The following is a 25,750-nucleotide window of genomic DNA, read 5'->3' on the forward strand; positions in this document are numbered from 1 at the left end:
ATGTTCCAGAGATGAGGAACTTTGTAAAGACTGGAGAAACTGGAATTGTTCTTCTTTGAGCTGGGAAAGATACAATAGACGTTTTCTAATTATATAGAGTTATGATGGAGAAGTTATAAAAACATGTCCGAGGAGAAATATTTGGGGAAACTATCCGTCCATCTCAGTCTCCAGTTTGGTTTTGATGAGGAAATGGAATGGCAGCTTTTGAGGTAAAAGAACAAAAAAGGTTCAAATCTATTCCTTTTATGATGATTGAAAATTAAAATCTTTAGATATGGGAAATCTGAAATCAAAACAAAGCTGAAAGCACAGAGCGGATTAAATAGCTCCGGTGTAGAAAGAATAGAGTGAACATTTCATGTCAATAATCATTCAGCAAAGCTGATCTGTCTAACCTGTTGCTCGATAACGGAGAAGCTCACTTTCTATCATTCAATTTGATGATTTGTTTTTATTGTAAGTTCCAGTAATTTGTTATGCCTGCACTGCTGCCACAAAATAACACATTTCACCACTTATGCCAGTGACAATAAACCTCATTCTGATAATTGTGATTATTTTGCTTTCTGGAGAAAACTGTGACATGGTTTCTTTTTTTCATAGGAATAATCCTGTATGCATGTGGAAAGGACCTTCAGAACCAGAGAACTCTCTTGTTAAGTGTAATTGTGATCATGGTTATCAGGTAGTAAGTTAGTTAATTTTCATTATTTTCTGATGTACTTTATGAGTATTTATTAACAAACAGGTGTAATCATGCTAGTGAGTACAGGAATATCTTGTATTTAGTTGCCCAGTGTTCCCATGAATAATTGTGTTACTTATATTGTTAGGCTGCAGAAATGTTACTAGTGTTTCACATTTGAAATTATGTTCCCTTTGGAAATGAAAGTACATTAAAAAATCAATGGAAATGAATGGACTAAAACAAGCTCAGAAAATTAAATAAATGAGAAAGCATGAATTAAAAGGGATCAATGACAGACTGATATACAAGCTGTATAAAGTGAATGGCATCAAATAATATTTGAATAAACACTAGAGACAATAAGATCTTTAAAGTAGTACCTGCTTAGAATCACAGGATGCCCTTATGTACTTTACAATTTGGAAGTTATATAAAAATGTTGACAAAAGATAGACAATTAGAAATACAGTAATGGTAATTGTGACCAGGATCTAGATGTAGATAGACTGACATGCTATTAAAGGGACTATGCTGGTTGCAAATGGATCCAAAGATCTCATAGATCTGGCACATGTTGTTGGATGACCATAAGACATAGGAGCAGAATTAGGCCGATCAGTCTGTCGCGTCTGCTCCGTCATTCCATCATGGCTGATCCCGGATCCCACTCAACCCCATGCACCTGCCTTCTTCCCGTATGCTTTGATGCCCTGACCGATCAGGAAACGATCAACTTCTGCCTTAAGTATACCCATCGATGGCCTCCCGCGCAGTCTGTGGAAGAACATTTCACAGATTCACTACTATCCAGCTAAAAAAATCCTTCTTACCTCTTTTCTAAAAGGTCACCCCTCAATTTTGAGGCTGTGCCCTCTAGTTCTGGATATTCCACCATAGGAAATATCCTCTCCACATTCACCTTATCTAGTCCTTTCAACATTTGGTAGGTTTCAATGCGATCCCTTCCCCCCTGCATTCTTCTAAATTCCAGTGAGTACAGGCCCAAAACTGCCAAACATTCTTCAAATGTTCACCCCTTCATTCCCAGAATCATCCTCATGAACTTCCTCTAGACTCTCTCCAATGACAACACATCCTTTCTGAGATATGGAGCCCAAAGCTCTTGACAATACTCCAAGTGCGGCTTGACCAATGTCTTATAGAGGCTCAGCATTATCTGGCTTTTATATTCTGTTCCCCTTGAAACAAATGCCAACATTGTATTTGCCTTCTTTACCACAGACTCAACCTGTAAATTAACCTTCTGGGAGTCTTGCACGAGGTCTCCTAAGTTCCTCTGCACCTCTGATATTTGAACCTTCTCCCCATTTTGATAATAGTCTGCACTATTGTTCCTTTTCATACATTTGCCAACACAATATTTCATCTGCCACTTTTTTGTCCATTCTTCCGATTCGTCTCAGTCTTGCTGCAATTGCATTGCTTCCTCAGTACTACCTACCCTTCCACCTATTTTCGTATCATCCACAAACTTTGCCACAAAACCATCAATTTCATTATCCAAAGTCATTGACAAACAACGTGAGAAGTAGCGGTCCCAAGACTGACCCCTGAGGAACACCACTGGCAGCCAACCAGAAAAGGCCCCTTTTCTTCCCACTCGCTGCCTCCTGCCTGTCAGCCATTCCTCTATCCATTCCGGCATCTTTCCTGTAATGCCACAGGATTTTATCTTGTTAGGCAGCCTCATGTGAGGCACCTTATCAAACGCCTTCTGAAAATCCAAGTAAATGACATCCGCTGCCTCTCCTTTGCCTATCCTGCTTGTTACTTCCTGAAAGAACTCTAACAGATTTGTCAGGCAAGATTTCCCTTTATAGAAACCATGCTGACTTTGACTTATTTTATCATTAGTTTCCAAGTACCCTGAAACATCATCTTTAATAATAGACTCCAACACTTCCCCAACCACTGAGGTTAGGCTAACTGGCCTCTAATTTCATTTCTTTTGCCTTCCTCCCTTCTTAAAGAGTGGATCGGGTGCGCCGAGATACAGCTCCTAAGGGACCACGTTAGGGAACTGGAGCTGCAGCTCGATGACCTTCATATGGTCAGGGAGAGTGAGGAGTTGATAGAGAGGAGTTACAGGCAGGTGGTCACACCGGGGCCACGGGAGGCAGACAAGTGGGTCACGGTTAGGAGGGGGAAGGGAAGTCAGGTACTAGAGAATACCCCAGTGGCTGTGCCCCTTGACAATAAGTACACCTGTTTGAGTACTGTTTGGGGGGACAGCTTACCTGGGGGAAGCAACAGTGGCCGTGCCTCCGGCACAGAGTCCAGCTCTGTAGCTCAGAATGGTAGAGAAAGGAAGAGGAGGGCAGTCGTAATAAGGGACTCGATAGTTAGGGGGTCAGATAGGCGATTCTGTGGATGCAGTCCGGAGACCCGGATGGTAGTTTGCCTCCCTGGAGCCAGGGTTCGGGATGTTTCTGATCGCATCCAAGATATCCTGAAGTGGGAGGGAGAGGAGCCAGAGGTCGTGGTACATATAGGTACCAATGACATAGGTAGGAAAAGGGGAGAGCTCTTGAAAGGAGAATATAGGGAGTTAGGAAGGGAGTTGAGAAAAAGGACCACAAAGGTAGTAATCTCAGGATTACTGCCTGTGCTATGCGACATTGAGAGTAAGAATGCAATGAGGTGGAGGATAAATGTGTGGCTGAGCGTTTGGAGCAGGGGGCAGGGATTCAAGTTTTTGGATCATTGGGACCTCTTTTGGCACAGGTGTGACCTGTACAAAAAGGACAGGTTACACTTGAATCCTAGGGGGACCAATATCCTGGCGGGGAGACTTGCGAAGGCTACTGAGGTGACTTTAAACTAGAATGGTTGGGGGGTGGGAATCAAATTAAAGAGACTCGGAGAGAGGAGGTTGGTTCACGAATAGAGAAAGCTAGTAGACAGTGTGTGAGGGAGGATAGGCAGGAGACAGAGATCAGGAGCACTCAGACTGAAGATGTAGGGGAGAAGGAAGAAAAAGATAACTAAATTGTTTGCTCCATTAAGGATAAACAGAGAGTAAGAGGTGGAGAGTTTCTTAAATGTATCTATTTTAATGCTAGGAGCATTGTAAGAAAGGTGGATGAGCTTAGGGCATGGATTGATACCTGGAAATATGATGTTGTAGCTATTAGTGAAACGTGGTTGCAGGAGGTGTGTGATTAGCAACTAAATATTCCAGGATTTTGTTGCTTCAGGTATAATAAAATTGAAGGGACAAGAGGGGGAGATGTTGCATTGCTTGTCAGAGAAAATATAACAGAGGTGCTCTGGCATGATAGATTAGTGGACTCGTCTAGGAAGGCTATTTGGGTGGAATTGAGGAATGGGAAAGGTGTAGTAACGCTTATAGGGGTGTATTATAGACCATCTAATGGAGACTGAGAACTGGAGGAGCAAATTTGTAAGGAGGTAGCAGATATTTGTAGTAAGCACAAGGTTGTGATTGTGGGAGATTTTAATTTTCCACACACAGACTGGGAAGCCCATTCTGTAAAAGGGCTGGATGGTTTGGAGTTTGTGCAGGATAGTTTTTTGCAGCAATACATAGAGGTACCGACTAGAGAAGGGGCAGTGTTGGATCTCCTGTTAGGGAATGAGATAGGGCAGGTGACGGAGGTATGTGTTGGGGAGCACTTCGGGTCCAGTGATCACAATGCCATTAGTTTCAATATGATTATGCAGAAGGATAGGACTGGATCCAGGGTTGAGATTTTTGATTGGAGAAAGGCTAACTTTGAGAAGATGTGTAAGGATATAGAAGGAGTGGATTGGGACAATTTGTTTTATGGGAAGGATGTAATAGAGAAATGGAGGTCATTTAAAGGTGAAATTCTGAGGGTACAGGATCTTTATGTTCCTGTTAGGTTGAAAGGAAAGGTTAAAAGTTTGAGAGAGCCATGGTTTTCAGGGGTTAGAGGAAACTTGGTTCAGTAAAAGAGAGGGATCTACAATAAATATAGGCAGCTTGGAGTTAATGAGTTGCTGGAGGAATATAAAGAATGTCAAAAGAATCTTAAAGAAATTAGAAAAGCTAAAAGAAGATACGAGGCTGCTTTAGCAAGTAAGGTGAAAATAAATCCAAAGGGTTTCTACAGTTATATTAATAGCAAAAGGATAGTGAAGGATAAAATTGGTCCCTTAGAGAATCAGAGTGGACGGCTATGTGCGGAGCCACAAGAGATGGGGGAGGTTTTGAACAATTTCTTTTCTTCGATATTCACTAAGGAGAAGGATATTGAATTGTGTAAGGTAAAGGAAACAAGAAGGGTAGTTATGGGAAGTATGACGATTAAAGAAAAGGAAGTACTGGAGCTTTTAAGGAACATAAAAGTGGATAAGTCTCCAGGTCTGGACAAGATATTCCCTAGGACCGTGAGGGAAGTTAGTGTGGAAATCGCAGGGGCTCTGACAGAAATATTTCAAATGTCATTAGAAATGGGGATGGTGCTGGAGGATTGGCGTATTGCTCATGTGGTTCCATTGTTTAAAGAGTGTTCTAAGAGTAAACCTAGCAATTATCAGCCTGTGAGTTTGACATCAGTGGTGGGTAAATTGATGGAAAGTATTCTTAGAGATGGTATATATAATTATCTGGATAGACAGGGTCTGATTAGGAACAGTCAACATGGATTTGTGCGTGGAAGGTTATGTTTGACAAATCTTATTGAATTTTTTGATGAGATTAGTAGGAAAGTTGACGAGGGTAAAGCAGTGGATGTTGTCTATATGGACTTCAGTAAGGCCTTGGACAAGGTTCCACATGGAAGGTTAGTTAGGAAGGTTTAATCATTAGGCATTAATATCGAAGTAGTAAAATGGATTCAGCAATGGCTGGACGGGAGACGCCAGAGAGTAGTGGTGGATAACTGTGTCAGATTGGAGGACGGTGTGTAGCGGTGTGCCTCAGGGATCTGTACTGGGTCCAATGCTGTTTGTCATATATATTAATGATCTGGATGATGGGGTGGTAAATTGGATTAGTAAGTATGCAGATGATACTAAGATAGGTGGCGTTGTGGATAATGAAGTAGGTTTTCAAAGCTTGCAGAGAGATTTAGGCCAGTTAGAAGAATGGGCTGAAAGATGGCAGATGGAGTTTAATGCTGAAAAATGTGAGGTGCTACATTTTCGTAGGACTAATCTAAATAGGACATACATGGTAAATGGTAGGGCATTGAAGAATGCTGTAGAACAGAGGGATCTAGGAATAATGGTGCATAGTTCCCTGAAAGTGGAATCTCATGTGGATAGGGTGGTGAAGAAAGCTTTTGGTATGCTGGCCTTTATTAATCAAAGCATTGAGTATAGGAGTTGGGATACAACGTTGAAATTGTATAAGGCATTGATAAGGCCAAATTTAGAGTATTATGTACAGTTCTGGTCACCAAATTATAGGAAAGATGTCAATAAAATTGAGACAGTACAGAGGAGATTTACTAAAATGTTGCCTGGGTTTCATCTCCTAAGTTACAGAGAAAGGTTGAAAAAGTTAGGTCTTTATTCTTTGGAGCGTAGAGGGGGGACTTGATAGAGGTGTTTAAAATTATGAGGGGGATTGATAGAGTTGACGTGGATAGGTTTTTTCCATTGAGAGTAGGGGAGATTCAAACAAGAGGACATGAGTTGAGAGTTAAGGGGCAAAGGTTTAGGGGTAACATGAGAGGGAACTTCTTTACTCGGAGAGTAGTAGCTGTGTGGAATGAGCTTCCAGCAGAAGTGGTTGAGGCATGATTGATGTTGTCGTTTAAAGTTAAATTGGATATATATATGGACAGGAAAGGAATGGAGGGTTATGGGCCGAGTGCAGGTCGGTGGGACTAGGTGAGAGTAAGAGTTCGGCACGGACTAGAAGGGCCGAGATGGCCTGTTTCCGTGCTGTAATTGTTATATGGTTATATATATAGGTGGGATGGGATCAGGTTCTTCTGTTTGGAAGAAATACATTTGAATCATGAATATAGCCTTACAGACAATGAAGATCTATACTGGAGCATTAATTTGTAAATCAACTCTTGTATAAAATCTATAGAGATCCACATTTTGGTTCAATGCAATTTTGAGTTGGTAGCTTAGATGTAACTTTTTCTAATAAGTGTGAATTTGAATACTATCTGGTGTCTTATAGATTTGAGTCATAGAGTCATACAGCATGAATAGAGATGCTTTGGCCCAATGAGACCATGCCAACCAAGGTGCCCACCCAGTTAGACCCAATTTCCTACATTTAGCCTATTTAAGCCTGGCCCCTCCATATACCCATCCAAATGTTTCTTAAATGATACTATTATCTTAGCTTGTTCCATATATTTGCCACCTTCTATTTGAAAAAGTTGCCCCTCAGGTCCTTTGTTCAGTCTCAAACCTTTGCTCTCTGCTTTTGAACTCTACGTATCCTAGGGGAAAGACTGTTTCTGTCCACCATATCTATGTCTCTCATAATTTTTTAAAACTTTTCTATAAGTTAATTCCTCCTTCTCCTCTGTTCCAAGGAATAAAGATCTAGGTGGGCCAACCTCTTAATCTAACTCAGGCCTACTAGTCCCAGCAACATCCTCTTCAATCTTTTCTGCACTCTTTATAGTTTAACCGCATCTTTCTATAGCACTGCTCTAAGTACAGCCTCACCAATGACTAATTTTCCAACTCTATACTCAGTGCCTTGACTGATGAAGGCCAGTGTGCTAAACACCTTTTTCACCACTGTTGACGCTGCTTCCAATACACTATTCACTTGTACTCCTATGCTCTCTATTCCATTACACTCCCTAGTGCCTTACCATGCATCATCACCTTATACTTAGTTAGCTATATTGGAATCAGTCCTTAGCCCACTTCGCTGGCTGATCAACATGTGTTTGTAATCTGCGATAACCTTCTTTACTGTCAATGTCACCCCTTAATTTTGGCCATTTACAAAAGCTATTTGAAATGGTTTAATGAAATGGTAATATCCTTGCTTTTTTCCAATTTCATAACAACATCATTACTCCGTTTCCCTGTCCCAGTTTGATGCAGCTAATATCTGCATAATAAAGACCACATATAAAATGATCATTTTTAAGCCGGACAAAGTATTTGCAGCAAGGAGCTTTACTGGGAAAATAACCTTGTAAGGTTTCAGTGTTAGCAAGAACATCTTTGTCAGCTGTTTTCTGCTCTTTTTTGAACTTGTTTTGTTTACTATTTCATTAAACATTCTCAGGATTATTTCAGGTAATTTTTAAATCATGTTTCTAACTATTTCTTTTAAATTTAAACTGCTTTCCCTGTTGGGGGTGGGGAAGCAATGTTTATGATAATGGAATGAGCCACGTAGCATTCATGTTAGATTTAATTTGGCAGGTTTCATTAAAGGTATATAAAGATGAAGTGACTGGAAACCCCTTTAAACTCCATGAGTTATAACCTATTTGTGAGGGCAGGGTTAGGGGTAAAGGTGCAAGATGGTCCCATGGCCTTACCTTTACCTGGAAAATAACAGCAAAAAACATGTAGATTCTATGTTCCATCTTTCAACCACTGATTTAGAATTTAGCATAGGTTGAAATTCAAAATTCATCCAGCATCTTTAATAAAATGGGTGAGTTCCTAGGCCTGTCCAACATAGAATTTGCTATGTTTTCTCTGTCTTGAGCTTCCTTGATCTGTAAATTCTTGAAAGCAGAACCTAGTTTCAGCTGATTGTCCCTTCATGGTTTATCCTGCTGTCTGTTTCTTTAACCTTAGTGCTATCAAATTTTATTCATAATGAAGATGTTTCAGTAAAAGAAATACAACTCAAAATTTATTTGTCTTCCAGCAATGTCCTGCAATAAATATCACAGTTCCGTATTTCAGAAATAATGAAGGAAAATTCTTATACAATCTCACTGCCTACAATTTGGAAGACTACTTCATTACAACTGAAAATGCCTTCAAATTGAAAAGGTAAAATACATCAGATCCAATTACCTGATGAGAAACCTAAAAATCCTCAAAGAGAAATGATAAACTTAAAAAAAAACAATTGTTTGAATAACTTGCATGGTAGTACCACACTTCCTGAAATTAGGATGGGTTCACATGGAATATAACATCCATATGCTGGAAGTCAACAGGACATCTACAGAATGTCAAAGAGTGCATTCTTGGGTTTGATGGCATTTCTCAAAATCGTACTGATTAGACAGTGTTGGCCACTGATATTAAAATACATTTAAAACAAATGGTAGAACTCCGTTTCTGCATTACTTTTCCTCCCTGGGTTGCTGTCAGGGAGATGGCAGGGTCATAGATTTTGAGGACAATAAAGTTTGACTTCCCCTGTCTCTTGAGTTATTGAGACAATGACAGAAGGGAAAATGGTCTGATTTCCTGTCTTATGAAACGTGGACCTCAATTGATTTGCCATGCATTACTCTTTAGTAGGTGAGAATTAAATTCTGGGCTTGGAAAAATAAAAGCTAGAAGGAAACACTGTGTAACAGAAAAAAAGCTTGCCGAAGCTGAGATGGGCATTTGAATTCAGCAAAGTTATAGTAAACTGATCATACTCTATTTGAGAGCACATGGCACTTTCACGAAAAGAAAAATTAATGATGAATTTCCATTATAGTCAGCCCATCCAAAGTAACATCTCTGTTGGAAGTGTTCTAAGTGTTGATACAGACTTAAATGTGGAAATTTAGATTGCTGGTCAATGTGAGTACCCATTTGTTTTATCATTAACAGACTAGGGGGGTGGTCATTTGGAGAAGAACTACCTGAGGAGATGAAAGGAAACAATTTCAGTCAAATAGATATCAACACTTTGGTAAAGGTAGGAACAATCTATATAGTCACAATGCTTTTATGTAAGTTCTTAGCATCTTGTATTGTGGGAAAAGAACACCACAGTGTGACGAGGAGCATTTTTCTCTGGAAAATTATGAGAGGTTAAGTGCTAAATTTACCAAAAAATAAGGTTATTCTTCCTTTTCTCGATGCCGGGAACAGACTTAATTGGTTGTTGGTTGCTTGCCTGCATTGAAAGGCCAAATGATTCCATGTAATGTACTTCTATTCCTAGATCTACCCATTGGAAGAAAAGGAGAAAGGAGAATGTCAGTTTCTTATCTTCCCCAAACTCAGACAGCCATTAAAATAGTTATAGTTATTATTAAACTGCAGGGCAGGGGGTGGGGGGACGCAGTAGCTGGTTTACCTACACTTTTGTGGTAATGACCCCAATATTCTGCCATTACATTTTAGAAGAAGGCTACATTTTGGTCAGGAGGTTGGAAGAAATGCTTCTTAGCTAATTCCCTGTTTTTTTTTTGTGTTTTACCTGTACTTGGGCTGTGGCTTAATGATTCAATTGTTAGAAGTAGAGAAGGTGTTACCTTTTTTTGCAGGATCCAGCAAACCTGCCTGAGGAACTTCATGACACAATTCTCAGTGGTCCAATTTTCAAGTGAAGAATTTTACTATTGGGGTATAGATACCCAAGATTTTCTGTCAGAATGCTCATTGTTAATTAAGTTCTCTATCTTTCCACATTTTTCTCCCAGTGCAAGATGTTGAAGGCCTTTATCTGAAGTTAGTCAGCTCTTAAAATTGAATCATGACTCCCCTGCACAGGCTGCTTCTCCCTGAACTATTCCCGTCAATAAATGTAATCTAGGGTATCAGTGTGCACAGACTGAAATGGTTAACCTTTAATAGTGAGGATTGAACAGAGTTTCAGTCAGAATTGGTGATAATACAGTCACCTACTGATAGACTGGGCATGGGAGAGTCATGTTGTCTGAACTGGAGAGCAGACAGCCAAAGTCACTGCCGGTGCTAAAGAACTAGAGAGAGGATGGCACTGCTATCTATAACATCAGTAACATGCCTGACAGCCACCACTAATGGTAATGACAAGGAACAACATGAGATGTCAGCACTCACAATACGCTGGAGGAACTCAGCAGGTCGGGCAGCATCACTGGAAACGATGAGTTGACGTTTCGGGCCGGAACCCTTCGTCAGGACTGAAGAAAGAAGGTGGGGGAGGGTTGGAAGAAGGCTCGTAGCCCTGTGTGTAAGTGCTACACATGTCCCTGCACCTCCTCTCTTGCCACCATACAGGGCCCCAAACAGTCCTTCCAGGTGAGGCAACACTTCACTTGTGAGTCTGTTGGGGTCATCTATTGCATCCGGTGCTCCCGGTGCAACCTCCTCTACATCGGTGAAACCCGACGCAGATTGGGGGACCGCTTCGTCGAGCACCTTCACTCCGTCTGCACAACAGACAGGATCTCCCGGTTGCCACCCACTTCAACTCTGCTTGACATTCCCATTCAGATATGTCCATACATGGCCTCCTTTACTGCCATGATGAGGCTAAACTCAGGCTAGAGAAGCAACACCTCACATACCGCCTAGGTAGTCTCCAGCCCCTTGGTATGAACATAGAATTCTCCAACTTCCGGTAAATCCCTCCTCCTCCCTTCCTCTATCCCTATTTCACTCTGGCCCCCCACCCCAGCTGCCTATCACCTCACTCATGGTTCTGCCTCCTCCTTCTACTACCCATTATTTTCTTGCCTATGACGTCCCTGCTTCCCCTCCCCCACCCCTTTGTCTTTCAAATTACTGGTTTTTCAACTGAAACTACGAGCCGTCCTCCAACCCTCCCCCACCTTCTTTCTTCAGTCCTGATGAAGGGTTCTGGCCTGAAACGTCGACTCATCATTTCCACTGATGCTGCCCGACCTGCTGAGTTCCTCCAGCGTATTGTGAGTGTTGCTTTGATCCCAGCAGCTGCAGATTATTTTGTGTTTATGAGATGTCAGCACATGTGTTACCCTGTTTACAGTGTTAATATGGATCATAAGGATTAATTCTGTGCCTACCTTTAGATTTTCCAATCACCAATTAACACATGCCATACCAGCAAGAACTAAGAAAATTTAAGACTAAGTGATCTGCTTGTTTTCCTTACCTAGGAGCTGAGAATATTTACAGTAACTTCAAATCCATTAACATTTTTTGTCTATTATGAATAATGGAATCAAATCTGTGAAAATATTGTTTTTTTTCTCTATTTGCAGGTATGGTATAATCAAAGGGGCTTCCATGCAGAACCAGCACTCCTGAATCGGCTCAATAACCTCATTCTCTGGGCTAACTTACCGCCAGATGCCAACTGGACAGAATATGGTATGTCAATAAAAGCATGTTCAAAGTATAAATAATTGAGAAATATACATATAGATGCTTATGGCATTAGGAACTATAGCTTTAGTTTAATAAATTACCTACTTCAGTGTGCTCTGCTGTCAAAACTACAACTTAAATGCATATTGCATCTTTGATGGAAACAAAATAATGTCATGTCAGAAAAGATATGAGACCAAGTCAAAGACTGGTCTTGGAAGGATGGTCCAAGTTTGGTCAAAGAGACAAATTTTAGGGAGACTCTTGAATAAGTTTAGAATTGTTCTCATTTTAAATTTGTGTTGATGCCACTTTGATCTCTAACAGACACTAATCTGATTTTGCTGAAAGTATTCTGGCTTTGATGATAAATTAGAATAATATTTAAGTACTGTATTCTTTTTTTATTAGGAATTGCATTGTATAGCCATCCTTATCGTGGCTTTCTTCTGAATGATGACAAAATGTAAGTTTCTTTTTCCATTTCAATGCAAACTGTAAATAAGTATTTATGTACAATTGCAAGCAGAATGGTACAGTGGAAGTATACTGGGTCCATAACCCGATGTCAGTGAATCAAAAGCATTCACTGCTGGAAGCAAGAGTGTCTTTCCTGGCATGAAGTCAATGAGTGCTGTAATGATTCTATTAGAAAACTTGCTTCATGGGCGTTAATTAATCCAGCATTCACTGAGTATTAGTATGAACATTGTGCATATTACATTGCCTGTGTAATATCTGTTCTTGTGCTTTCCTTCATACTGGTACTATCAGCTATTAGATGGTAGAGCACCTGCATTCTGTCCACAGGGGCATTTTAGAGTTCCATGTTGCCAGCCATTTTGATTTTCTATCCAACTCCAAAACTGACCCATCTTTCTGAGGCTTCCTGCTTAGTTATACTGATGTCAAGTATAAACTTGAGGAACATTTAGCTGTGATTAATAGTGTTCTGCAGTGAACTGTCCTGAGATCCCCTCCTCTTTGTGGCTTTTATCAAGACTTAGATGAGTAAGTGGAAGAGTGGGTTAGTAAGTTAGCAGATGACACAAAGATTGGAGGTATTGTGAATAGCGTAGAACAGGAGTTCCCAACCTTTTTATGCCATGGAGCCTTACCATGAACCATTCATCAACCCCAGTTTGGGAACCTCTGGCATAGAAAGTTGTTGTAGGTTACAATGAGACATTGACAGGATGCAGAACTGGGCTGAGAAGTGACAAATGGCGTTCAAACCGGAAAAAAGTGTGAAGTGATTCACTTTGGAAGGTTGAACTTGAAGGTAGTGCAAGGTTAATTGCAGGATTCTTAGCAGTGTGGAGGAGCAGAGAGATCTTGGGGTCCATTCCATAGATCCCTCCAAATTGCTATGCAAGTGTGATAGTATGGCTAAGAAGCATATGATGTGTTGGCCTTCATTAGTGAAAGGATTGAGTTTAAGAGCCCCGAGGTAATGTTTTAGCTCTATAAAACTCTGGTTAGACCACACTTGGAGTGTAGTGTTCAGTTCAGTTCTGTGTGCCTGTGTAGGAAGGATGTGGACGGGATGCAATGAAGATTTAACAAGATGCTGCCTGGATTAGAGACATTGTCTTATGAGGAAAGATTGAGCAAGCTCGGCCTTTTCTCTTTGGAGCAAAGGAGATTAAGAGATTACTTGATAGGGGTGTATAAAATGAAAAATGGCATAGATAGAGTGGACTGCCAGCACCTTTTTGCTAGGGCACCAAAGGCTAAAAAGAGGATGTACTTTTCCGGTGATTGGTAGAAAGTATAGGGGGGAGATGTCAGAACACAAGAAATTCTGCAGATGCTGGAAATCCAAAGTAAAACACACAAAATTGCTGGAGGAACTAAGCAGGTCAGGCATCATCTATAGAAAGGAATAAACAGTTGAGCTTTCAGGCCCAGATCCTACATCAGCTCCCTGATAAAGGGTCTCGCCCAAAATGTCAACTGGTTATTTCTTTCTATAGATGCTGACTAACCTAGTGAGTCTTACTTCAGTGGTTGGTAAGTTGATGGAGAAGATCCTGAGAGGCAGGATTTATGAACATTTGGAGAGACATAATATGATTAGGAATAGTCAGCATGGCTTTGTTAAAGGCAGGGTTGTGCCTTACAATCCTGATTGAATTTTTTGAGGATGTGACTAAACACATTGATGAAGGTAGAGCCGTAGATGTAGTGTGTATGGATTTTAACAAGGCATTTGTTAAGTTACCCCATGCAAGGCTTATTGAGAAAATAAGGAGGCATGGGATCCAAGGGAACATTGATTTGTGGATCCAGAGCTGGCTTGCCCACAGAAAGCAAAGAGTGGTTGTAGGCCGGTCATATTCTGCATGGAGATCAGTGACCAGTGCAGTGCCTCAGGGATCTGTTCTGGGACCCGTACTCTTTGTGATTTTTGTAAATGACCTGGATGATGAAGTGGAGGGATGGGTTAGTAAATTTGCTGATGACACAAAGGTTGGGGGTGTTGTGGATAGTGTGGAGGGCTGTCAGAGGTTACAACGAAACATTGATAGGATGCAAAACTGGGCTAAAAAGCGGCAGATGTTCAACCCAGATAAGTGTGAAGTGGTTCATTTTGGTAGGTCAAATATGATGGCAGAATATAGCATTAATGGAAGGACTCTTGGCAGTGTGGAGGATCAGAGGGATCTTGGGGTCCGAGTCCATAGGACACTCAAAGCTGCTGCACAGGTTAACTCTGTGGTTAAGAAGGCATATGGTGCATTGGCCTTCATCAATCGTGGGATTGAGTTTAAGAGCCGAGAAGTAATGTTGCAGCTAAATAGGACCTGGTCAGACCCCAGTTGGAGTACTGTGCTCAATTCTGGTCGCCTCACTATAAGAAGAATGTGGAAACCATAGAAAGGGTGCAAAGGAGATTTACAAGGATGTTGCCTGGATTGGGTGCATGCCTTATGAGAATAGGTTAAGTGAACTCAGCCTTTTCTCCTTATTGCAACAGAGGATGAGAGGTGACTTGATAGAGGTGTACAAGATAATGAGATGCATTGACCGTTTGGATAGTCAGAGGCTTTTTCCTCGGGCTGAAATGGCTAGCACGAGAGGGCATAGTTTTAAGGTGCTTGGAAGTAGGTACAGAGGAAATGTCAGGGGTAAGTTTTTTACGCAGAGAGGGGTGAGTGTGTGCAATGGGCTGCTGGCGGCAGTGGTGGAGGCGCGGACAACAGGGTATTTTAAGAGACTCCTGGATGGCTACATGGAGCTTAGAGAAATAGAGGGCTATGGGTAAAGCTTAGGTAGTTCTAAGGTAGGGACATGTTCAGCACAGCTTTGTAGGCCAAAGGGCCTGTATTGTGCTGTAGGTTTTCTATATTTCTATGTTTCTAACCCGTGGAGTTCCTCCAGCACTTTTGTGTGTTACTCTTGGGGTGTCGGAGGCTGATGTTTTACACAGAGTGGAAAGTGCATGGAACACATAATAGGTTGGTGGTAGAGGTAGTTACATTAGGGACATTTAAGAGATTCTTAGAGAGGCAAATGGATGAAGGAAAAATGGAGGGTTATGTGGGAGGGAAGGGTTAGATTGATCTTCGTGTAATTTAAAAGTTGAGCACCAAAGTTGAGGACTGAAGGGCCTGTTCTGTTCTTTGTTCTTTCTTAGAAGTATCTACTTTCTCTGTTTGACCATTCACTTCATCACAGTCGATCTGGGGAGATGTGATAGTCATTGAGGTATCTCACCCTGCTCTTTTTGGGTATAATTGATGCCCCTTTAGAAGCAGATGGGAACCTCTGACTGCAGCAGTGAGTAGTTGAAAATATCCTTGAACACTCTAGCCAGTTGGTTGGCACAGGTTTTCAGTACCCTGCCAGGCACACCTTTGGGGCTTGATACCCTTGAAAGATATTCTGATGTCAGCCTCAGAGACAGAGATCATAGAGTCACTGCATACTTCGGAGATTTGCAGAGTATAGCTTTATTGTCTCTTTCAAAGCATGTATCAGGAATGAAACATCGCTGCCAAATGTGCTGTTAGGTTAAAATCATAGCCACAAGGAAAACAGAATCAACTGAGATTGATTTTCCTGGAAGAGGAGACTGAGTGGAAATTTAGAGGTTGTGTACAAAATATGAGGGGCCTACATAGAGTAAATTGGAAGGCAATTTTAATTTGCAGAGAGATCAAGAAAACAGAAGGCATAGATTTAAAATAATTATTGGTAAATTTAGAAATCTAGCATTAAAAATATTATTTTACCCAGAGGGTGTTGGGAAATGCAGCTCACGGCTTGAAACAATGGCAGAGGTAGAACACTCAATACGCACTGGAAGAGCCATGATCAGCATGGGTATAGACTCAGAGCTGGAAAGTGGAATTAGGTTCATTAGTTTTTTTTCTAAAAGTATGTACATGATGAGGATAATGTCATCCTGTCTAGTAAATGTTCCATTATTCTCTCATCCTCAATGTCATCTGAAGGTAGGTTGAAAGTCCAAGCAATAGTAAAACACACCTTCAAGGGTGCTATAATGTGGCTATTTCTGCTAAGGGAAACTTGTTACATGGAATCGAATGAACAAACTAGGTAACAGAAAGTTAAATGGATCTGTAAGCAACATTTTTTTGTAAACTACCTCATAAAGTTGATTTTGTGTTTAAGCACCATAGGTGGGGAATGTTGCTTTTGTCAAGAGCAGAACGATATGCACTACAATGATTTCTGCAGTATTCTGAGCATTTTTCTTCACTAGAAGCTAAAAATCAGTTGCTTCAGTTTTGCCTTAATTGTTATTGACCTACAGTAAATTAATATACACAGATTTAATATATGATAGTTTTGAATCAGACTCCTGAATCATTTTTGTACTGTTTTTTCTTTCTAAAGTTTGGAGAATCTTCGACAGTGTGGAGTGGCCTTCTGTATCCTGCTGGGATTTTCCATTTTGACAGCAAGTATTGGTGGATATGTTGTACAAGATAGAATTACTGGACAGAAAAGGTTACAACACATCTCTGGTCTGGGCTACAGATTGTACTGGATCACAAACTTCTTGTTTGATATGGTAGGAATGTAAGAAGTTTTTACTCCTTCCATCATTTGGTATGTTCAGATATCTATCTATAGTTAGGAATTCTGAGAGCCAGTCAATGTAGGAATCTGAAGGATTGTCTCGCAGAGTTCCTCCAGTCCATAGTAATAATGTTTTGTGCATTTCTGGCAAGAAACTAATACCGAGTGTATGTAATGAATGCAGATTTGTGAGATAAGAAAATTCTACTTCAGAGCATGGGTAGCTAGTTGACTGCATGCTGAGCCATGGATGATAATCACGAGGATTGCTACAGGAAACAGGTGCTTTCACTGTTAAAATGTTCTCAGTGAATAACTATAATGCCAGGTTAATGACATCAAAGATGCTCATTCATTCCTCTCTTCAAATGGAGATGTGGATGAAAAATATGTATATTCTCTGGCACGTTAATACATTTCCCACAAATGTTTGGGAATATCAAGGCATTACTGTCAGACATCAATAGCCAAATATCTGTTATACACCTGGTGCCAAAGAAATGTGAGATAGAGGTGTATCCAAGAACAGGAAGAACATAGAAATCCACAGGGATGGGGACAAATGGTACCAAAGGAGACAAAAGGTAAAATATACTAAAGATTTTAAAAATAAAATTAACTTGCCTTTCTCTCCTTTCATAAAGAAGTAGCAAGTAAATTACTCATGTATTGTTTGAAACAGTTTAGAGAGTTTTCAGGTGTATATATTTTATCAGCCTACAGTGTAGCTCTGGGAATAGGGTTTGATAATATGTTCTGGGGTTTAAACATGATCTTTTCAGTTACCTCATGGGAATGTTTTAATCTTCCATCTGTAGAGAAGGTATTATAATGTATAACTACCAGATCTGAAGCAGTTAGAGACTCTCCACCGTTTGGAAGGAAATTGTCTTTTAGTCTATATGTACAGTCCTCTGGAACGAATCTGCCAAAAATGTCATGCACTTCTGGCAAAAAAAAACATACAACTGGTCATAGGTTGTTTCATTTGGCTGTGATTGCCAGGTCTTTAAAATGCAAATTTGATGTTTTCAACAGAACTACATATTCCCAACAAAGCTGTAATAATGCAGTGTTGGTGATCAGAAACTGCCAGGATGTTAGCATTGAAAAACATAATTGAGGATAATTCACATTTTGTTCATTATAAATTTGATATGTAGGCTTGACATTTATTCAGGACTTGGTCAGATACATCAATGTCATAAGGAAAGTTTGTTCAGGGTTAAACAAAATGAAGGAAGTCTGATTCAGAGGGCGGGAATAACCAGAAAAGCTGACGTGCTCAGTGGGAACACAATACTTTTATTCCAGAGTGGAAAAATGCTGTTTTTCTTTCTCTTTTTTCATCAACTAAATATTGCTTTTTTTAATCCCTCTGTCTAGATCTGCTATTTGGTCCCGGTGGTTCTGTGCATTTGTGTCTTTGCAGCTTTCCAGTTTACCGCATTCACTTACAGAGATAATCTGGGAGCCACAGCTTTATTGCTGATCTTATTTGGGTAAGAAGTCTGAGAAGTAGTATCCATTAAGTTTAAGAAATAAACGTGGACCATGGTGTGGAAGTGAACTGAAACACCAGTAAAGATGCTTGTTTCATGCTGAGTTAGTTTATTGGAGTCAAGGCAGTGGCATGAGCTGGCCTCAATTTTTCTTGCTTTGCAGGGGTAAAATATCCCAGATTAGCACTGCTGGTCACAACAAATTGCCTTACGTAATGTCATGGTTATACTTTTTAATATCCAATAACAAAATGGTGGAACATCAGGGTTTATGCTCAATTAAGTGTTACCCCATTGGCTGAGCATTTCCTGGGAGCTGCAGTTTCTCACAGTCCCTAATAACTTCACAAGAAATGTACACAAGCCCTTGTTATCTGCTGTCATACCATCTGAGATCTGTATACTCATGAGGTTGGCAATGTGTTGGCAGGAGTGTTACATTCATCCATAGCCTTTTCCCATGGCATCTGGTGAATCCGGTTTGCCAAGAACTGGATTATATTTAACATCTTGTCTTGTGCTGAGAGGTGATGACATTTCAATAGTTTGTGTGATAGGAATAGCGGGGTCAGGAGTGTTTTGACAAACTGAATCTTGCATTGAAGTTGTTATATCTATGGATGGAAGGACTGCATTGCTGCATTAGCGTCAGAGTGATTATACACCTTTTGTTGTTATCTGCAGGAAGCCTGCCTCTATCCATCATGAGTAACAAGGACTTACCGTGATTACTTTTTGCAGCTCAAAGGCTATTCATAGACATTGACCTCAGGAAAATGGAGAAAAAAAAACAGATTGCATTGTTTTCTGAATATGTATGATGCTGGTTTTCCAGTAATCCAAAAGTATTCTGAAATTCAATGGAATGTAATTATAACTTCGCAGCCAAGGAAGTACTTCAAAGAAGTAAACTAGTCTGCTTAATCCACCACTGTATATACTTGGTTTGTGGTTGTAGTTGGAGCACTCCAGAGAGATCTTTTTTTGAGCTGTATTGGAAATAAGATTACCTCCTGTTAAAGAAGGTGACTGTAAGCTGCTTTACTAAAGTACTGCAGACTGTCTGGTGAAGGTATTTACACAGTTGGGGATAAAATCCCAGAACTTAAACCCAATGATGAAGGAACTATTTTATATTTCTAAATCAGGTTAGTTTTAAACTGGGAAGGTATGGTGTATGTACATCAGTGAGATGTGTGACCAATGTATGCAATCATTTTGTAGAGTGGGTTAGAGAGAATGAAATAAACCGGGTGTATATGTTTTTAGTAGTCTATATATTATGGTGATTCATTATGTTCCTGGTATTGCATGAAGTTAGAGAGAGAAGGACTGAAGTGAAAATGTTCACTGATGATTGTGTAACATTCAGTTTCATTCACAAGTAAAGCAGCCCATGCCTCAGTAAGACCTAAACAACATTTGAGCATAGGCTAATAAAAGACAAGTAACGTTCACACCAAAAAATAACCAGATGATAGCTGGATTCAGTGAAGAGATGCTGACGTTTGATAACATGACCATTACCAAGACAGCCACCGTCAGAGGTCACCACTGACCAAAAGCTCCACTGTATTAGCTGCATAAATTGGCCACAAACTCAGGTTGGAGGTTGGGTATCTTGGTGTGTTACTCACCTCCTGACCTTCCAAGATCTTTCCACCATCTCCAAGGCACGAATTAGGAGAATATTGGAATACTCTCTGCTCGTTCGACAGCATCCAGGACTAAGCAGGCTTTTAATAGGTACCTGGTCACCCATACTAAATATGCATTCCTTTCACTACCAGTGCACAGCAGCTGCTGCCTATGCTATTTACAAAGTGCACTTCAGTTAATATCCCAAGCTACTCTGACGGCATCCCCTAAAACCTTGGTCTTTTCAACAAATAGGACAAGGACAGCTGGCATGTTGGAACACTACAATCATAGGTTCATCTCCATCATTCTGACTTGAAAGTATATTGCTGACCCTTCTTCATCAATGGACTTAATCACAGAATTGTGGAGTCATACAGCAAGAAAAGGTCCCTTCGGTCCAACATCCATGCCAACCAAAATGCCCTGTCCAAGCTAATCCCATTTGCTAGCATTTGACGCATAGGCTTTTAAACCTTTCTGTTCAACTATCTTTATAAGTTGTTATTGTACCTGCCTCAACCACTACCACTGGCAGCTCATTCCACATATCCTACGTGCTGAAAATTTGCCCCTCGAGTCCTTTTAAATCTTCCCCTCTTACCTTAGACGTATGCCCTCCTGGTCTTAATACCGCAACTTTGGGGAAAAGACTGAGTGCATTCACCTGTGCCCCTCATGATTTATAAACCTCTAAGTTCAAATCACAGTCTCCTGTTCTCTAAGGATTAAGGTCCTAGCCTGTACAACTTCTCCCTATAACTTAGTCCCTCAAGTGTTGACGACATCCATGTAAATGTTTTCTGCACTCTTTCCAGTTTAATAACATCTTTCCGATAGAAGGATGACCAAAACTGAACACAATATTCCAAGTGTGGCCTCACCAGCATCCTTTATATCTCTACCATGACCTTCCAACTTTTATACCCAACACTCTGACATGCCAAAAGCCTTCTTCACCACTGTGTTTACCTGTGACTCCAATCTCAGTCAGCCATGTACTTGTTCTCCAAGGTCCCTCTGTTATCTTATCTGCATTGAATACTATTTGCTATTTCTTGGCCCACTTACTCAGCTTTTCAAGATCCCTTTGTAATTTTTGATAAGCTTCTTCACTATCTACTAACCACCTATTTTTAGGTTATTGGCAAACTTACTAACCATGAATATAAAACCCGTCATAGACAAGTGTATGCCCACAGAATTATTGAGTCTTCCCCAAAGAGAAGCCCTGGATGAGATCCCCAGTCTCCTGAGGGCCAGATCAGAGACATTCAAATCTGTTAACCAAGAAGGTTTCAGAAGGTCAGGTACAATCTCGAGAAAGCCACCTTATGGGCAAAGTGGCAATTCCAGACTAAACTTGAATCAACGAAGGATCTCAACAGTTGTGTCAGAGTTTGAATGCTACCTCTTCTCACAAAGTGAAATCAAGCGACATAGGTGACAACAGAGCTTGACTTCCAGATGAGCTCAGTGTCATAACTTGCCTCGATGACTATCGTCCAGTAGCACTTACATCCACAGTGATGAAGTGTTTTGAGAGGTTGGTGATGAAATATATCAACTTGTGAAGTGACTTGGATCCTCTCCAAGTTGCCTACCGGCAAAGCAGGTCCACAGCAGATGCCATCTTATTGACTCTTCATTCAATTCTGGAACATCTGGACAGCAAAGGTGCATACATCAGGATGCTCTTTATGGACTACACCTCAGCATTCAATACTACCATCCCTTCAAAACTAATCAATAAGCTTCAAGACCTAGGCCTCAATACCTCCTTGTGCAACTGGATCCTCGATATCCACACTTAATAGACCCCAGTCAGTTCAGTTCGGCACAACATCTCCTCCACAATCTCCATCAGTACAGGAGCACCACAAGGCAATGTGCTTAGCCACCTGCTGTACTCGCTTTACACTTATGGACTGTGTGGTTAAGCACAGCTGCAATGCCATATTTGAGTTTGCTAATGATACCACTGTCATAGACCAAATCAAAGGTGGTGATGAATCAGTATGTAGGAGGGAGACTGAAATCCGGCTGAGTGATGCCGCCACAACAACCTCTCACTTAATATCACAAAGACCAAGGAGCTGGTTATTGATTTCAAGAGGAGGAAGCTGGAGGTCCATGAACCAGTCCTCATCAGAGGATCAACTGTGGAGAGGCCAGCAACTTCAAGTTCCTTGCTGTTATCATTTCAGTGGAGCTGTTCTGGGTCCAGCACACAAGTGCAATTGTGAAGGAAGTACGGCAACGCCTCTACTTACAGTTTGCAAAGATTTGGTATGACATCTAAAACTGACAAACTTCTATAGATGTGTATGCAAAGAATATTGACTGGCTGCATCACAGCCTGGCATGGAAAAACCAATGCCCTTGAATGGAAAATCCTACAAGAAGTAGTGGATGTGCTCTAGTCCATCCCCACATCCGCATGAAGTGTTGTTGCAGAAAAGGAGCATCCATCATCTGGGACCTCCACTACCCAGGTCATGCTTTCTTCTTGCTACTGCCATCAGGAATAAGGTACAGGAGCCCCAGGGCTCACACCACCAGTTTCAGGAAAAGTTATTACCCCTCAATCATCAGGCTCTTGAGTCAGAGAGGATAACTTCACTCAACTTCACTTCAGAAGTTTAAAGTAAATCTATTATCAAAGTGCCTGTATGCCACCATATACAATCCTGGGATTCATTTTCTTACGGGCATACACAATAAATCTAATAACATAATAGAATCAATGAAGGTTGGCACCAACTGAGCAAACAACCAATGAAGAAAATACAATAAACTATGCAAATACAAAAAGAAATATTAATAAATAAGTAATAACTATGAAGAATTTGAGAAGAACATAAGAACACGTACTCCATCACTGAAATGTTCCCACAACTAGTGGACTCACTTTCTAAGGACTATTCATCTCATGTTCTTGATATTAATTGCTTATTTATTTACTATTATTTCCTGTTTTTTGATTTGTATTTGCACAGTTTGTTGCCTTTGGTAGACTGGTTGTCAGCCCTGTTGGGTTCCTCCTTCACTGATTCTATTATGGCTTACTGAGTATGCCTGCAATAAAAAGTATCTCAGGGTTGTGTGTGGTGACCTATATATACTTCTGATAAATTTACTTTGAACATTGATTTGCAAATTTTTATCCACATTGTTGATATCAAATCCTGGAACTCTGTTCCCTACAATAGTACTTTCATCAGAAGGACTGAAATATTTCTGTAAGGCAATTCAGTTTCACCTTCAGCTTGTTAGGAATAGTCAATATATGCTGGCTCTACAAGTGACTCCTGCATCTTGATAATGAATTTTTTAAAATGCACGTACTACAAAATGGAAACTGCAGATGGCAGTGTTTGTGTTTGTACTATCCTTGTACTTTGTGATAAAAGTCACAGTTATAAATGGTGCTGTTAAAGAAATGTATTCACCCAACTTAAGTTCCCCAAGTTTAAAATTATATTTGGGATAATATATACACTGCTTTGAGGTTCTTGTTCAGTAACTTAATCACTCCCTCTATATGAATGACCTTTGCTCATCTCTACACAAATTCTCAGAGCAACTATTTAATATCATCCCTAATTTTTGCTTTGAAAGTACTGCGTTAAGTATAGTTGCATGACTAGGGCTTTATTTCAAACTTTGAAAGAAGAAACCCTGAAATAAAAGGAGTAGCTGGCACTAAAGTGAGACTCAAGGGTTTGGAAAGACATACTCGTTTCAAGTTTTAGCGTACTTCTAGGTGTTTCTTCTGGAGAGGAGAACTGGTAAATGTCAAACCCAACATAGAACTGCTCAATTAAGTTTACCAGTATTTTCAATAATATCAACAGTGGAGTTTCTGGGGTGATCACTCTGCATATGGAAGTGCAAAATCCTTTGGATGTTTAGGACCTATACTGAATTTTTGAAATTTGGAAATTAGGAGTAGACGAAATAAAATAAGAATTTTAAATGGTTCCAAATTATAACTGATCTTTGAATCATAATTTTCATTATCATCTGGTTATTAGTAAACTACAGCCTGCTCACCTGTATTGTTCATCTGTCTTTCAGATTTGCTACAATGCCCTGGATGTACTTCCTTTCGAGGCTCTTCAACAGTCCAGATACTGCTTTTATAACATACACTGCAATTAACTTAGTGCTGGGTCTTTGCACAATTCTTGCAACTTACCTCCCTCGCTTTCTAGGACTTCTATCTAACCAAGCGGTATGTAAAACAAAACAACATAATCCATGATTCTTATGTTGTCAGAAAAATTGTGATGGGCCAAATTGAATTCTAAAAATTTCTGCAGAGAATCCAAGGTGAAGAATCAATTTGGGTCTCAAATTAGTTCCAGATAGTTAAATTCACATCATAATGCCTTGAAGTTAGTAGGTAATCGTGCTTCTTTTTAAATTTTAAGGTGCTAGTCTGATCCTAAAGAGAATGAATAACAAAAACGCTGTTACACAAGAAATATTGTTTTTTAGTTCTTAGATAACTTAGATAACTTAGTTAACTTAGATCTCAGTTAAAGCAGCACTGCAGAACAAAGCCCCAAAAGATTTTCTTACCAAGCTAATCAATGAAATTTATTCCCTTAATCTATTAGTATTGATGAACCTAACTCATTTGATTGCACCATTTTAGAATATGACCTTTCTGTTTCTAATTATAGGTTATTTTTAAGTCAGCTAAATATAGCTTGCAGATTGCATCTTTAAAAATAGATATTTATAAAATATATGCATGGATTGTCATGTGTCAACTGGGGTAAATAATTCAGAGTTATAGAAAAGTACAGCACAGAAATAGGCCCCTTGGTCCATCTAGTCCATGCCAAAACTGTTTAAAACTGCCTACTTACATTAACCTACACCGGGACCATAGTGCTTCATATCTCTACTATCCATATAACTATCCAAACTTCTCTTAAACTTTGAAATCGAGCTCGCATGCACCACTTGTGCTGGTAGCTTGTTCCATGTTCTCACAGACCTCTGAGTGAAGAATTTTCCCTATAAATTTTTCATCTTTCACTCTTAACCCATGACTTCTGGTTGTAGTCCCACCCAACCTCTGGAAAAAACCTGCTTGCATTTACTCTATCTATACCTCTCATAATTTTGTATACCTCTATCAAATCCCCTCTCAATCTTCTATGTTCTAATGAATACAGTCCTAACCTATTCAATCTTTCCTTATAACTTAGGTCCTCCACACCTGACAAATCACTGTGAATTTACAACCTTGTTTACATCTTTCCTGTAGGTAGGTGACCAAAACCGCACACACCACTCCAAATTACGCCTCACTAACATCTTATACAACTTCAATATAACGTCCCATCTCCTGTACTCAATACATCGGTTGATGAAGGCCAGTGTGCCAAAAATTTTCTTTACGACCCTGTCTACCTGTGATGCCATATTCAATGAATTATGAATTGCTTTGTTCTACCATACTCCTTAGTGCCCCAGTGATCACTGTGTTAGACCTACACTGGTTGGTTTTCCGAAGTGAAAAACCTCACACTTGCTCACATCGGAATACTTATCATATGAGAATATGTAATTAATATAAAGAGAGTTGATGTAAAAAAAGATAGGAGGTGGGTAAATGAATATAAGTAATGGGATAATGAATGAATATACTGCCAAAAATTTAGAA

General features: G+C 40.1%; 1 protein-coding gene across 2 annotated transcripts in view; it reads left to right on the forward strand.

Moving 5' to 3' along the window:
* Positions 1 to 25,750, forward strand: part of LOC134344338 (ATP-binding cassette sub-family A member 13-like) — a 219,322-nt gene that overhangs the window by 171,855 nt on the left and 21,717 nt on the right. Inside the window, exons 46-53 of one of the 2 annotated variants that reach the window (XM_063043940.1) lie at positions 607 to 691; positions 8,514 to 8,641; positions 9,425 to 9,512; positions 11,770 to 11,878; positions 12,287 to 12,341; positions 16,742 to 16,919; positions 18,314 to 18,429; positions 24,148 to 24,304. In XM_063043940.1, coding sequence (XP_062900010.1) covers positions 607 to 691; positions 8,514 to 8,641; positions 9,425 to 9,512; positions 11,770 to 11,878; positions 12,287 to 12,341; positions 16,742 to 16,919; positions 18,314 to 18,429; positions 24,148 to 24,304 — 916 coding nt within the window. The remainder of the gene's footprint in view (positions 1 to 606; positions 692 to 8,513; positions 8,642 to 9,424; positions 9,513 to 11,769; positions 11,879 to 12,286; positions 12,342 to 16,741; positions 16,920 to 18,313; positions 18,430 to 24,147; positions 24,305 to 25,750) is intronic. The other variant, XM_063043941.1, reaches the window with a different exon arrangement.

This window comes from Mobula hypostoma, chromosome 3 (genome assembly GCF_963921235.1).
Source record: "Mobula hypostoma chromosome 3, sMobHyp1.1, whole genome shotgun sequence".
In the NCBI taxonomy this organism is placed as follows: Eukaryota; Metazoa; Chordata; class Chondrichthyes; order Myliobatiformes; family Myliobatidae; genus Mobula; species Mobula hypostoma.